Source organism: Salmo salar, chromosome 10 (assembly GCF_965601325.2).
Source record: "Salmo salar chromosome 10, fSalSal1, whole genome shotgun sequence".
Classification (NCBI taxonomy): Eukaryota; Metazoa; Chordata; class Actinopteri; order Salmoniformes; family Salmonidae; genus Salmo; species Salmo salar.
In genome coordinates, this window is record NC_138300.1 from 102,183,824 (window position 1) to 102,198,216 (window position 14,393).

The 14,393-nt window shown below is 41.8% G+C and overlaps 1 protein-coding gene across 1 annotated transcript; it reads left to right on the forward strand.

Annotated features, from left to right (window-relative positions):
- Positions 1–7,693: 7,693 nt before the first annotated feature.
- On the forward strand, positions 7,694–14,293 carry LOC123724502 (tripartite motif-containing protein 16). Its single transcript, XM_045688284.2, has 6 exons — positions 7,694–8,333; positions 9,956–10,051; positions 10,340–10,573; positions 10,679–10,838; positions 10,932–10,991; positions 11,166–14,293. Exons 1-6 carry the CDS (start codon positions 7,749–7,751, stop codon positions 11,699–11,701), a joined length of 1,671 nt encoding a protein of 556 aa, XP_045544240.1. The 5' UTR covers positions 7,694–7,748; the 3' UTR covers positions 11,702–14,293.
- The last annotated feature ends 100 nt before the right edge of the window (positions 14,294–14,393 follow it).

A 14,393-nucleotide genomic window follows, 5' to 3' on the forward strand; every position in this document is an offset into this window, starting at 1 on the left:
TCTTGCCTATGCCGTTAGGCCATCAATCATTTACATATTTTTATGTACATATTCGTATTCATTCCTTTACACTTGTGTGTACAAGGTAGTTGTTGTGGAATTGGTAGATTACTTGTTAGATATTACTGCATGGTCGGAACTAGAAGCACAAGCATTTCGCTACACTTGCATTAACACCTGCTAACCATGTGTATGTGACAAATACATTTGATTTGATTTTGAACATTCTACAAGGAAAGAGCCACTTAATCAATCATATAATCATTAACCAGATTACCCCGGATACCAGACTTAACTAGAATGTTGTCATTGATGAGAATGAATCCAAAAAATCTATTGACATTCAGAATGGAATTTGTTTAGATATCCAGTCTGTATTGTAGTTGCATAACCAGAGAAAAATCTTCAAAGACACAATGGTTGTTTATTCAGAGTGGTACATACATTCACACGGTCTTGATTTATAGGATCCTTCCCACTATATCAGGGGTACTCAACTCTTACCGTACGAGGTCTGGCGCCTGCTGGTTTTCCTTTCTACCTTATAATTAATTGCACCCACCTGGTGTGAGAAACAATGAGAAAATGCAGTGGAACTGGCTTCAAGGTCAAGAGTTGAGTTTGAGGGCACTATATGATTGATACAGTGCATTTGGAAACTATTCAGACCCCTTGACTTTTTCCACATTTTGTTACGTTAAAAGCCTTATTCTAAAATTGATTAAATACATTGTTCCCTCATCAATCTACACACAATACCCCATAATGACAAGCAAAAACAGGTTTTTAGACATTTTTGCAAATGTATTAATAGTAAAAAACAGAAATACCTTATTTACCTAAGTATTCAGACCCTTTGCTATGAGACTCTAAATTGAGCTTAGGTGTATCCTATTTCCATTGACCATCCTTGAGATGTTTCTACAACTTGATTGGAGTCCACCTATGGTAAATTCAGTTGATTGGACATTATTTGGAAAGGCACACACCTGTCTATAAAGGTCCATCAGTTGACAAAAACCAAGCAATGACCACCATCATTCTTAAATGGAAGAAGTTTGGAAACACCAAGACACTTCCTAGAGTTGGCAGCCCGGCCAAAGGGAGAAGGGCCTTGGTCAGGGAGGTGACCAAGAACCCAAACTCTAGAGTTCCTCTGTGGAGATGGGAGAACCTTCCGGAAGGACAACCATCTCTGCAGCACCCCACTCATAAGGCCTTTATGGTAGAGTGGCCAGATGCAAGTCCCTCCTCAGTAAAAGGCACATGACAGCCCGCTTGGAGTTTGTCAAAAGTCAGCTAAACAAGATTCTCTGGTCTGATGAAACCAATATTGAACTCTTTGGCCTGAATGCCAAGTGTCACATCTGGAGGAAACCTGGCACCATCCCTACTGTGAAGCGTGGTGGTGGCAGCATCATGCTGTGGGGATGTTTTTCAGAGACAGGGACTAGGAGACTAGTCAGGATCGAGGCAAAGATGATCAGAGCAAAGTACAGAGAGATCCTTGATGAAAACCTGCTTCAGAGCGCTCAGGACCTCAGATTGGGGCGAAGGTTCACCTTCCAACAGGACAACGAGCCTAAGCACACAGCTAAGACAATGCAGGAGGGGCTTCAGGACAAGTCTCTGAATGTCCTTGAGTGGCCCAGCCAGAGCCCGGACTTGAACCCGATCGAACATCTCTGGAGAGACCTGAAAATAGCTGTGCAGCAACGCTCCCCATCCAACCTGACAGAGCTTGAGAGGATCTGCAGAGAAGAATGGGAGAAAGACCCCAAATATAGGTGTGCCAAGATTGTAGCGTCATACCCAAGAAGACTCGAGGCTGTAATCGCTGCCAAAGGTTCTTCAACAAAGTACTGAGTAAAGGGTCTGAATACGTATGTAAATGTGATATTTCTGGGGGGTTTTAAAACTTGTTTTTGCTTTGTCATTATGGGATATTGTGTGTATATTGATGAGGGGAAAAAAACATTTATTACATTTTAGAATAAGGCTGTAATGTAACAACATGTGGATAAAGTCAAGGGGTCTGAATACTTTCTGAATGCACTGTATGCCAATTAAATTAAATGGAAAAACTGCACTTGTCCTTCATGAAAATTACAGTTTACAAAAAATTCTACAGCTGTAATGTCATCAATCAAATCAAACTTTATTTACATGGCACATTTCTTACAACAAATGCATTTCAAGGTGTTCAAAGTCATGCTTTGAAAGGCATGTGGCACTTAACATCCTTCCTCTTGGCAGGTGACCAGGGGATTCTCTCTACCACATGCAAATGCTTTCGTGAAGCTCATAAGTGTAGCCATGCAGCCTATTTTGGCAGTTCACAATATCGACCGTACGGATGTGGAATGCATGTGGAGGAAGCCAGCCATGCCCAACCAGGTGCAGTCAGTGGAGGACATGTACCCGGCTGAAGACTACAACCCTCTGTTCCTGGTGCCCACAGAGGAAGATTTTCAGTGGGAACCGTCTCCGGGGCAGGTTCATTGGAATGGCATAGCATGTCTCCTTGAATCTGAGCCAGAACAGTCACTACCCTCCCTGTCATCCTGTCTGTACCAGACATTAAAAAACAAAGGCACCTGGGGCACGCAGGCATCCTGGATGGCATGCCGCTGTCGGAGGAGCACCAGGAGGCTATACGACAAGAAACAGTTGGACAGCGCACCAACCCCAACTGGCACACCATGAGGAGAGGGAGGTTGACGGCCAGCAATTATGGAGCAGTGGTTAGTGCCAAATGCTTTACTCCGTCGCTGCTAAAAAGGGTCCTCAGATGACAGTTGTTGGATTGAGTGTTGTCTGTAAAGTGGGGCACAGATAACGAAGAGGAGGGCATCAAGGAATTCAAAATGGCTACAGGGATGGATGTGCTTTGGGTCAAAGGGTCTGGGATCCCTAGTGCCTCAGTTGGTAGAGCTTGGTGTTTGCAGCGCCAGGGTTGTGGGTTCGATTCCCACGGGGGACCAGTACGGAGAAAAAAATGTATGAAATGTATGCATTCACTACTGTAAGTCGCTCTGGATAAGAGCGTCTGCTAAATGACTAAAATGTAAAAATGTCACCGGATGGTCTGGTGGGCACCACAGCAGTGGTGGAGGTCAAGTGTCCCTATGGTGCAAGGGACCTTACCATTGAAGAGGCAGTGAGGTCGAAGGAGTTCTATATCAAGGAGGGAGGGTCTTACCGCATCCGTGAAGACCATCCATACTGGCACCAAGTCCAAGGTTAGCTCCACATCACTGGAAGGGACACCTGCTTCTTCATTGTGTTGACCACCAAGGACTCCATCACCATCCACATCCAGCGTGACAGCCTCTGACAGACTCATATTGCTCCTATTGTCAGTACCTGTTTTCAGGGAAGCCAATGATCCAAAAATATTCCACATAGTTCATACAGACACACTAGGCTCCCAGAATATACATACAAGTTTTGCTCAAAGTAGCCAACTAAAGTAATGTAGTTAACTTTATCATGGGCACAGTGGGAATGTATATCTGTGATGTTAGATACCTCAGATGTGAGTGCCTTTTGAATTTTGAATATCTGTGATGTTCAAATTACTTTCAAGGCCCTGTGTTTTACTTGCTGAAGGCCCCAGTCATCCCTGCCTTTACCTGACATTGCTGGAAAACAAGAGAACAATGAATAAAGATCATACACAAACAATAGGCTCCTAGAATAGGTTATATTACATTTAAGTTTTGCTCAAGTAGCCAACTAAAGTAGTTATTGTCTGAGGGATGATCTGAGGGTGGTATGAGGGATGCACTCCTGTTGGACTGGAAAACAAAGAGACATTTGGCCAGTGGTAGGTCTGTTTCAATGCTGTATCACCATCTTTATCTGGACAGAACGCATTGTTTATCTAAACACAAACACACCTTGGACAATGTGACAAGTGGTCCCTCAACACCCAATCTTAAGTCATGAGAACCATACACAAACATAACAAACATACTGCGCAGATATATCTAGAAATGTATTGTTGTATCACATTTGATGAGTTACTGACCTCTTTGTCCACCCAAGACAAACATGGACAATTCCTAGCCCAACCGTCTGGCAGATGGCCATATTATTTACTTTACATAATTTGTCATCTGCGTCCAATGATGCGTATACACATCATTGTCTGTCTTTTGTCAAATTTACGTCAAAAGTAAAAAACATATATTTTTGTTTGAATTTTAGCTAACCCTAACCCTTTTCTGAACCTTAACCTAATTATCCTAACCTGCCACATTAATTATCCTAACCTGCTGCGTAAGTTGTCCTAAACCTAATACAAAAAGTAAATTCTTACAAAAGCTGGATCCCTTGACCATGCTGGTTGAAGATCAATCAATCAATCAACTATCTTTATAAAGCCCCTTTAACATCAGCAGTTGTCACAAAGTGCTTATACAGAAACCGAGCCTAAAACCTCAAAGAGCAAGCAATGCAGATTGTGACTAGGAACAACTCCCTAGAAAAGCAAGAACCTAGGAAGAAACCTAAAGAGGAATCAGGCTCTGAGGGGTGGTCCTCTTCTGGCGGTGCCGGGTGGAGATTATAAGAGTACATGAGACACAGGGGCATAAACGTCAGGTCCGGGAGAACATAGCACGACAGGTCAGGGTTCCATAGTCGCAGGCAGAACAGCAGAAACTTGATCAGCAACACAACAAGGTGGTAGGTAGCAAGTCCGTTGAACAGGTCAGGGTTCCATAGCCGCAGGCTAGGGACACTTTGTTCCACCCACAACAGACTACTGTAAGCTGATTGGCTGAACATTAGGAAGTAGCATTAGTCACTCTAACATGATGGTGGAAAATTGTGTTTTATTAAGACAGCATGCATATTTTCCCATTTTTTTGTGGTGGCTCACCATTAAAGTTAGTTAAGGAGAAAACAGACACCCTTGCAGCCTGAATGGAGGACGTTTTAATTATGAGCCGGTCACCGTGGGACAGAAGTGTATAGCCAGCTACATATATTTAAGTTGAAAGCAGAGTTAGATTGAGGACTCATAATGGATATAACCTGTTTTAGCATGGACATTGCCATTGAGGGCATCCACCATTTAAAAGTAGTTAACTGGGTGGGGATTCCTATGAGTTGGGAGCAATCAGCCAATGAAGAAGAACAAATGTGACCACTTTAAAATTGCGCTGCCCATGATGTCACAGACGCTATAATGGCACAGACACAACGATTAGTATATACAGTACAAGTCAAAAGTTGACACACCTACTCATTCCAGGGTTTTTCTTTATTATTACTATTTTCTACATTGTGGAATAATAGTGAAGACATCAAAACTATGAAATAACACATATGGAATCATGTACTAGCCATTTTAGATTCTTCAAAGTAGCCACCCGTTGCCTTGATGACAGCTTTGCACACTCTGGCCTTCTCTCAACCAGCTTCACCTGGAATGCTTTCCCAACAGTCTTAAAGGAATTCCCACATATGCTGAGTACTTGTTGGCTGCTTTTCCTTCACTCTGTGGTCCAACTCATTCCAAACCATCTTAATTGGTTTGAGGTTGGGTGATTGAGAAGGCCAGGTCATCTGATGCAGCACTCCATCACTGTCCTTCTTGGTCAAATAGCCCTTCCACAGTCTGGAAGTGTGTTGGGTCATTGTCCTGTTGAAAAACAGATGGGCTGGCGTATCACTGCAGAATGCTTTGGTAACCATGCTGGTTAAGTGTGCCTTGAATTCTAAATAAATCACTGACAGTGTCACCAGCAAAGCACCCCCACACCATCACACTTCCTCCTCCATGCTTCATGGTGGGAACCACACATGCAGAGATTATCCGTTCACCTGCTTTTCGTCTCACAAAGACACGACGGTTGGAACCAAAAATCTCTAATTTGGACTCATCAGACCAAAGGACAGATTTGCCCCGGTCTAATGTCCATTGCTCGTGTTTCTGGGCCCAAGAAAGTCCCTTCCTCTTATTGGTGTCCTTTAGTAGTGGTTTCTTTGCAGCAATTCGCAATTCGACCATGAAGGCCTGAAGGCATGTGTGGTCTTTGCTAGGTAACGCCCCGCCTTATCTCAGCTCACTGGTCACCATAGCAACACCCGCCTGTGGCACACGCTCCAGCAGGTATATTTCACTGGTCATCCCCAAAGCCAACACTTCCTTTGGCCGCCTTTCCTTCCAGTTCTCTGCTGCCAATGACTGGAACAAACTGCAAAAATCACTGAAGCTGGAGTCTTATATCTCCCTCTCTAACTTTAAGCATCAGCTGTCAGAGCAGTTTACCAATCACTGTACCTGTACACAGCCAATCTGTAAATATCACACCCAACTACCTCATCCCCATATTGTTATTTATCCTCTTGCTCTTTTGCACCCCAGTATCTCTACTTGCACATCATCATCTGCACATCTATCACTCCAGTGTTAATGCTAAATTGTAATTATTTAGCCTCTATGGCCTATTTATTGCCTACCTCCCTACTCTTCTACATTTGCACACACTGTACATAGATTTTTCTGTTGTGTTATTGACTGTACGTTTGTTTATGTGTAACTGTGTTGTTGTTTTTGTCACACTGCTTTGCTTTATCTTGGCCAGGTCGCAGTTGTAAATGAGAACTTGTTCTCAACTGGCCTACCTGGTTAAATAAAGGTGAATTAAAAAAAAAAAGTTTAATTCACACAGTCTCCTCTGAACAATTGATGTTGAGATGTGTCTGTTACTTTAACTCTGTGAAGCATTTATTTGGGCTGCAATCTGAGGTGCAGTTAACTCTAATGAACTTATCCTCTGCAGCAGAGGTAACTCTGGGTCTTCCTTTCCTGTGGCGGTCCTCATGAGAGCCAGTTTCATCATAGCGCTTGATGGTTTTTGCGATTTAAAGTAATGATGGACTGCCATTTCTCTCTGCTTTTTGACCTGTTCTTGCAATAATATGGACTTGGTCTTTTACGAAATAGGGCTGTCTTCTGTATACCACCCCTACCTTGTCACAACACAACTGATTGGCTCAAACGCATTAAGAAGGAACGAAATATCGACAAATGAACTTTTAACAAGGCACACATGTTAATTGAAATGCATTCCAGGTGACTACCTCATGAAGCTGGTTGAGAGAATGCCAATAGAGTACAAAGCTGTCATCAAGGCAAAGGGTGGCTATTTTGAAGAATCTCATATAAAATATATTTTGATTTGTTTAACACTTTTTTGGTTACTACATGATTCCATATGTGTTATTTCATAGTATTTTCTACAATGTAGAAAATAGTAAAAAAAATAAGAAATAAAGACCCTGGAATGAGTTGGTGTGTCCAAACCTTTGACTGGTACTGCATATGGACGCAGATGATGACGTAAAATGGATAACAGCGCCATCTGCCGACCTGTTGGGCTAGACAATTTCACATAAGAAGTTTTCAAGAGACCAGAAACAGACTGCCACCTTGGCTCACTCGTCTCCTCAATAAAACATTAAACATGGTCATACTCGTAATGTATTTATTTAAAACATATTTATGGAAATGCTACAGTTCTTTACCTGGAACTTTGAAATCTCTTTCTGTTCAAATTTTGAGTAATCTTTGTGTGACCTCTCATTCTGGCCTTTATTCAGGACCAAATTCCCCTTCAGATTCTGAGCACACAAACAGCGCCATAAATGTAGCCACTCCCACCTCTCAGTTCAAGGAAAACGAAAGTGATCTCAGATATCATTCTGCTCAAGCTGTGTTTGTTTGCAACAAAATGGCAGAGGCCATTTTAAAAGACCAAGATCCTTTCTTTTGTTCAATATGCTTGGATCTACTAAAGGATCCAGTGACTATACATTGTGGACATAGCTACTGTATGGGTTGTATCAACGGCTGCTGGGATCAGGATGATCTGAAAGGAGTCTACAGCTGTCCCCAGTGCAGACATACCTTCACCCCAAGGCCTGTTCTGAACAGGAGCACTGTCTTGGTTGAAGTGGTGGAGAAACTGAAGAGGACAGGACCTCAAGCGTCTCCTGCTCACTGTTATGCTGGACCTGAAGATGTGGAGTGTGATGTCTGCACTGGGAGAAAATTCAAAGCTGTCAAGTACTGTCTGGTGTGTCTTGTCTCATACTGCGAGACTCATCTCCAGCCTCATTATGACTCGCTTGCCTTTAAGAAGCACAAGCTGGTCAAAGCCTCCACACGACGACAGGAGAAGATCTGCCCTCATCATGACAAACTGCTGGAGGTTTACTGCTGTACTGATCAGCAGTGTATCTGTCTGCTGTGTGTGATGGATGAACATAAAGGCCATGATACGGTGTCAGTTGCTGCAGAAAGGACTGACAAACAGGTATGGAATGTTCTCCTCTAGATACAAATCACTTTACAAATACTGTACTTTGAATATAACAGAGGGTGTAGATATCATCAAATTAAAATCACCATAGAAATAGTCTGGCTTTTTGATAGATTTGAACAGTTAAGTGCCATTTAAGACCTGAAAAATATATGATGTCAAGGGAATATTGATACAGCAGAAAGATATATTCAACCAATTCCTCCCGGTTAGGACTTCCATTTTACAGTGCTCTCCTACAAGAGCTGAACATAAACATTCATTCATTTGCTTTTAAATTGACAACATTAAACTACTTATTCTGGCGACATGATGACAGATGCTTGACTTTGATGGGATGTTGATGTTGTAGTTTTAATGAGCAAGGCAGAGACAAAAAGCCTGATATGGACAGTGTTGGTGCAGAGATGGCAGGAGCAGTGGAATAGAGATACTAAGTCCAGGCATTTATTTCAAGTACAGAGGAAAGTTGGGGGATGGCAGGAAGGGACAGAAGAGAGGAGGCTATTTTTACAAGATTAAGGGTGGGACACAGACTGTTGAATAAGACTTTAAATGTGACAGGAAAGCATCCAACAGGAAAGTGTGATTATTGCCAGGAAACAGAGACCACGGAGCATGTAATTCTACAGTGTGGGCAGTATCAGTACAGAAAATGTAAGCGTAAAATTACATTTTGTGTGCACTACGTCATCATGCACTTATTTTTCTCCCCGACATGTCAGTTTGCTAGAAACCACTGGAGGGATTTTTTTCTCTATGCAGATTTTAGAATATTCGCAATAAAATCTGTCGACAATTGATTGGAAACCTAGCTATTAACCAGGTTTCCTTCCAACCTTAATATGCGAGTAAAGTAGGTCCACATGTTGGATAAAACATTTAAAGACGGGCCTGATGAAAACACGTTTTTCCGGTAAATTTTCCAAATGTCGACATAACAAAATACGATACACATGGTGGGATCGTTTGTGTCGGTAAAATTAATTATGCGAGACATGTCGGTGGAAACTCTTTTATGCGCAAATATTGATAAAATAACCATCATATCAAAGTAAACTTTGAGACACGCGATGACATGTTGTGTGGTCCCACTATGACTCGTTGGGAAAGCATGCAGTTTATTATGCTACAAATGAAATCAGTTATGATGAATCTGGTGGAAGGAAATAAGCTTAATGCTCTTTTCCAATAAATATCGAGGGTCTTATTCTGATGACATGATCATCGATGCTTGGCTGCCGTTTGACAAATAAAAATGATCTCGCTATTTTGTCCGTAATAATCTCATCATGTAGGTTATACATGCGCTCTATATAACGCAACATTATATTGTGAGAAAATGTTGAAAATGCGATAGAAACCCATTTAACTTGTATTTTTTATTCTGTTCATGGGAATTTAACCGCAAAATGTATTTTTGTGGACACTATGTCAACACGCACAGACTTTTATCTGCAACAAATACATTTGATGGAAACATCTCTGGTGGGAAAATTAGCATATTGTTTTTATGCAGATTTTTTTTATATTCACAAAAAAAATTCACCAATTGGATGGAAACCTAGCTACAATCACAAATTAAATTAGTGGAATATGATTTGTCATCTACACAGAAACAGTTGGGTAAAATACAGCAGCAGTACCACCAGAGAATCCAGGAGATGGAGAAGGAGGTACAGGAGCTTAGGCAGGCTGTGAAAACACTCACGGTGAGTTTTGTCTATTTATTTTACTACTTCCCATATCTAACCAATTTGTATGGAGAGTCCAGAAATCTTTTGGGGTCTAGCCATTCAGGTTGTTCTAGGGCACTTGGCAACTAACGAGTCAGTCAGGGCTCTCCTGACCCTGCAGTCAATCAGTGAGGAGCCCATTAAGGAGCAGTGGGCCACATTCCAATCCCACTCAGACCCAGTTGGGAACAGGCTTTCTGGGGTCCTGATGAGAGGTGAGTGAATGGCTGGTTGAAATACACCCTCTTTTCTCTACCTTAACAGCGCTCTGCACAGGTGACAGTGGATGAGACTGACAGGATCTTTATTGAGCTGATCCGCTCCATTGAGCGAAGGCGTTCTGAGGTGAAGGAGCTGATCAGAGCTCAGGAGAAGATTGCAGGGAGTCGGGTTCAGGGACTCCTGGACCGACTAGATCAGGAAGTCACTGAGATGAAGAGGAGAGATGCTGAGCTCAGGCAGCTCTCAAACACAGAGGATCACATCCATTTCCTTCAGGTGACATCATTGGCTTCGTACCTACACTGTACACATAGTTCCTAAGTTGCCATCTAGGTGAAACTGTCTCTAGACTAATTGTTTTCTTCTCTGTTTCCACTGTAGAGTTTCCAGTCACTCTCTGTCCCTCCTGGTTCTGAGGCCCCACCCAGCCCCACTTTCAATCCACACATTTCTTTTGAACGTGTGAAGAAATTGGTTTCTGGACTGAAAGTGCAGCTGGATGGTATCTGCAAGGAGGAAATAGTGAAGATATCTGAAAATGGTAAGACAAAGAGTAGACCATGTATTTATGAAGATCACACAAGAAATATCTGACTGAATAGTAGTGACATTTCGGACAATTGTGTGTTCATAGTGATGAAAGTGCAAATTGTTCGACCTCTGGAGCCCAAGACCAGAGAGGAGTTCTTAGAATGTGAGTCACAGGATGTTTTCTCATACTGCCCACATCATGAACACACATGAACCCCCCCCCCCCCCCCCCCCCCCCCACACACACACACACACACACACACACACAATGTAAGTGTATATATATATATATATATATATATCTCTTTTAGTCTCTTTTTTTTGTCGATTCACTCAGATTCCTGCCAACTTACAGTGGATCCTAACACAGCATGTGGAACACTGCATCTGTCTGAGAAGAACAGCAAGGTAACATGGAATGAAGGGGAGACTCAAACCTATCCTGATCATCCAGACAGATTTACCCACTATGACCAAGTGCTGTGTAGAGAGGGTTTATCTGGAAACTGCTACTGGGAGGCTGAGCTTCGAGGCTGGATTACTGTGGCAGTCTCATATGTGGCTCTTGTGAGGAAAGGAGAGGGTAATGAGTGTAGGTTTGGAGGTAATGATCACTCTTGGAGTTTGGAATGCTCTCCCACCAGTTGTTCTTTCCTTCATGATAATGTTAAGACTAAAATACGATCCCATTGCACCTCCAGAGTAGGAGTGTACCTGGACTACAAGGCAGGAACTCTGTCCTTTTACAGCATTTCTAAAAAAGTGACCCTCCTCCACAGAGTGAATAACACATTCACTGAACCCCTCTATCCTGGGTTTGGGGTTGGTTTGGAATCATCTGTGAGGATAATGCTTCCCATGCAGTCAACATGATTTTTCTGTGTTTTATATATATTTCCACACAATAAGGTTAGAATAATACTGTGAAATTGTGAACTGCATCTCAGTGCAAGGTGTCACTACAGACCCTGGTTCGTTTCTAGGCTGTATCACAACTGGCCGTGATTAGGAGTCCCATAGGGCGGCGCACAATTAGCCCAGCGTCGTCCGGGTTAGGGTTTGGCCAGGGTAGGCCGTCATTGTAAATAAGAATTTGTTCTTAACTGACTTGCCTAGTTAAAAAAAGGTTAAATAAAAAAAATGTAATAAACATTTTTAGTATAAGAGTTGTTTGAAAAAACCTGACATTTCAGCCTGTTTTGGAGGAATGGAGTTTTGGCCAGCCTGGTGTCATCAGCAGCTCTTACACTAAAAGGGCATCATCATAATTTTCACAGTATTATTCCAACCTCATAGTATGGAAATATAAACACTGAGTGCACAAAACATTAGGAACATCTTCCTAATATTGAGTTGCACCCACCTTTGCCCTCAGAACAGCCTCAATTCATTGGGGCATTGACTCGAAAGCGTTCCACAGGGATGCTGGCCCATGTTGATTCCAATTCTTCCCACAGTTGTGTCAAGTTGGCTGGATGTCCTTTGGGTGGTGGACCATTCTTGATACACACAGGAAACTGCTGAGCATGAAAAACCCAGCAGTGTTTTTATTTTATTCAATTCAGTCTGGTATGAGAACGGTAGCCACTATCTGCAAAAGCAGGGTGTCTGCGGAAAGCTTAGGTATGACTTACTACCATATATGGGTATACATGTTTATAGGGGCAGGCTGAGCCGATGACCTCATTTCAAGATGGCTGCTAACTACATTCCGGTTAGCGTTGTGAAGCATAAACAAAATTAACACAGAATACGTTGATACACACCAAAAGCCGGGACTCCACAGCTCATGAGGGTATCTTATTTGTCTCCCTGTGACCTACCGTTATTGATCACCAGCCCCGAGAATCATTTTTTTAAATTTTACACAACGTTTTTACCAAACATCTTACAAAGTAAACTGAATTTGGTCTGTGTTTACGCTATAGCGACATGGGGAGGGGGGGGGGGGGGGGGGTGTATCAAATGAATGCTTGGGTTGGTAGGAACAAAGCCTATTGCCAATGTTATCTGATGTATTACTTAATGTCATCATCGAATGTCCAATGTTGTGACTATCTTTGCGCATCAAACATATGATGTTGCCTGCTTACGTGCTGTAGGCATCCATATCCCCTGTATGTCCCCCGACACCACCACAATGTTTGAGAGAGGTTGGTGTTGTAGAAATGTTGTTTTTTATAGGGAACAATAACTGTTTGGCACATCCAGTGTGCAAAAACAGTGCAATTACCACATTCGGACAATTTGGAGAAGTTGAAAGCACACTTGAATGTACCCTGGATACGCCATAACACCACCACAATGTTTGAGTGAGGTTGATATGGTGGAAAATGTGTTTTTTTACTGAACAAATAGCATTTAGGGATTGCAATTATGTAATAGCACTGGAATGATCTAATTTATGCCACTTTGGAGAGGTTTAGGGACACTTGGAAAAATCCCGTGACCACACCTGACCACTTACTAAAACGTCTGCCCATTTCTAGTTGTTAGGTCTATCAATCCCATTTTTTTCTCATATTTTTCACATGTTGTGGAAGCATCTGTGTTTCCAGCTCAAGTCATCAATAATTCACTTATGGCTTGTCAATAAAAGGTGACTTTCAAAATAAAAAAACAAAAAAGGTTATTCTGAACTATGTAACTCCTATCTTTCCTCAATCTCCCAGATGTCTTCTTTCCAAATATACCAAGTGTTTGCATGTCATAATCATGTAATTACACATTAATAGCAGTTCATTTTGGGTAGGTCTATTTAGGCGGAAATCTACATTTTGCCATGACATTTAAGAGTTAAATGTCTCCTCCCCTTCATCTACACTGATTGAAGTGACATCAATAAGGGATCATAGCTTTCACCTGGATTTACCTGGTCAGTTTGTCAGGGAAAGAGCAAGTGTTCCTAATGTTTTGTGCACTCAGTGTATAAAATACAGAAAAATCACATTTTTGACTGCACTGGGCCTTTAATAGACCAATAAGAACGAGTTCTGCTCCTGAGCAAGGCAGTTAACCCACTGTTCCCCGGGGGCCAAAGATGTGGATGTAGATTAAGGTAGTCCCCCGCACCTCTCTGATCCAGAGGGGTTGGGTTAAATGTGGAGGACACATTTCAGTTGAAGGCATTCAGTTGTACAACTGACTAGGTATCCCCCTTTCCCTTTCCAATCACAGTAAAAGTTACTTAATTGTTACACAGAAATAATTTGATATTGAGATAAAAACAGCTGCATTGGACTTTTAAGTTAATACGTTTTTGTTTTTTAGACATGTCACTTTATTTTACTTTTTTGTTCATTATTGTCTGTTATTTTCTCTTATTGTAATATATACATCTATAGTCCTGCCAAACGTGTACGCCTAATGCTACTTATTAATCAAAACACTTTCTCGTTTATGACTTCATTACTGTAAAATGTGATCTTTAAAAAATAAAAGTCATTAGTATGGCATTGGAATGGCTTTATAGCTGACTTATTTGACACAATTTCCACACACACATTTTAATATAAATATGATATGATGGTCCATGGATGCTCATATTAACAGATCCATGTAGTCC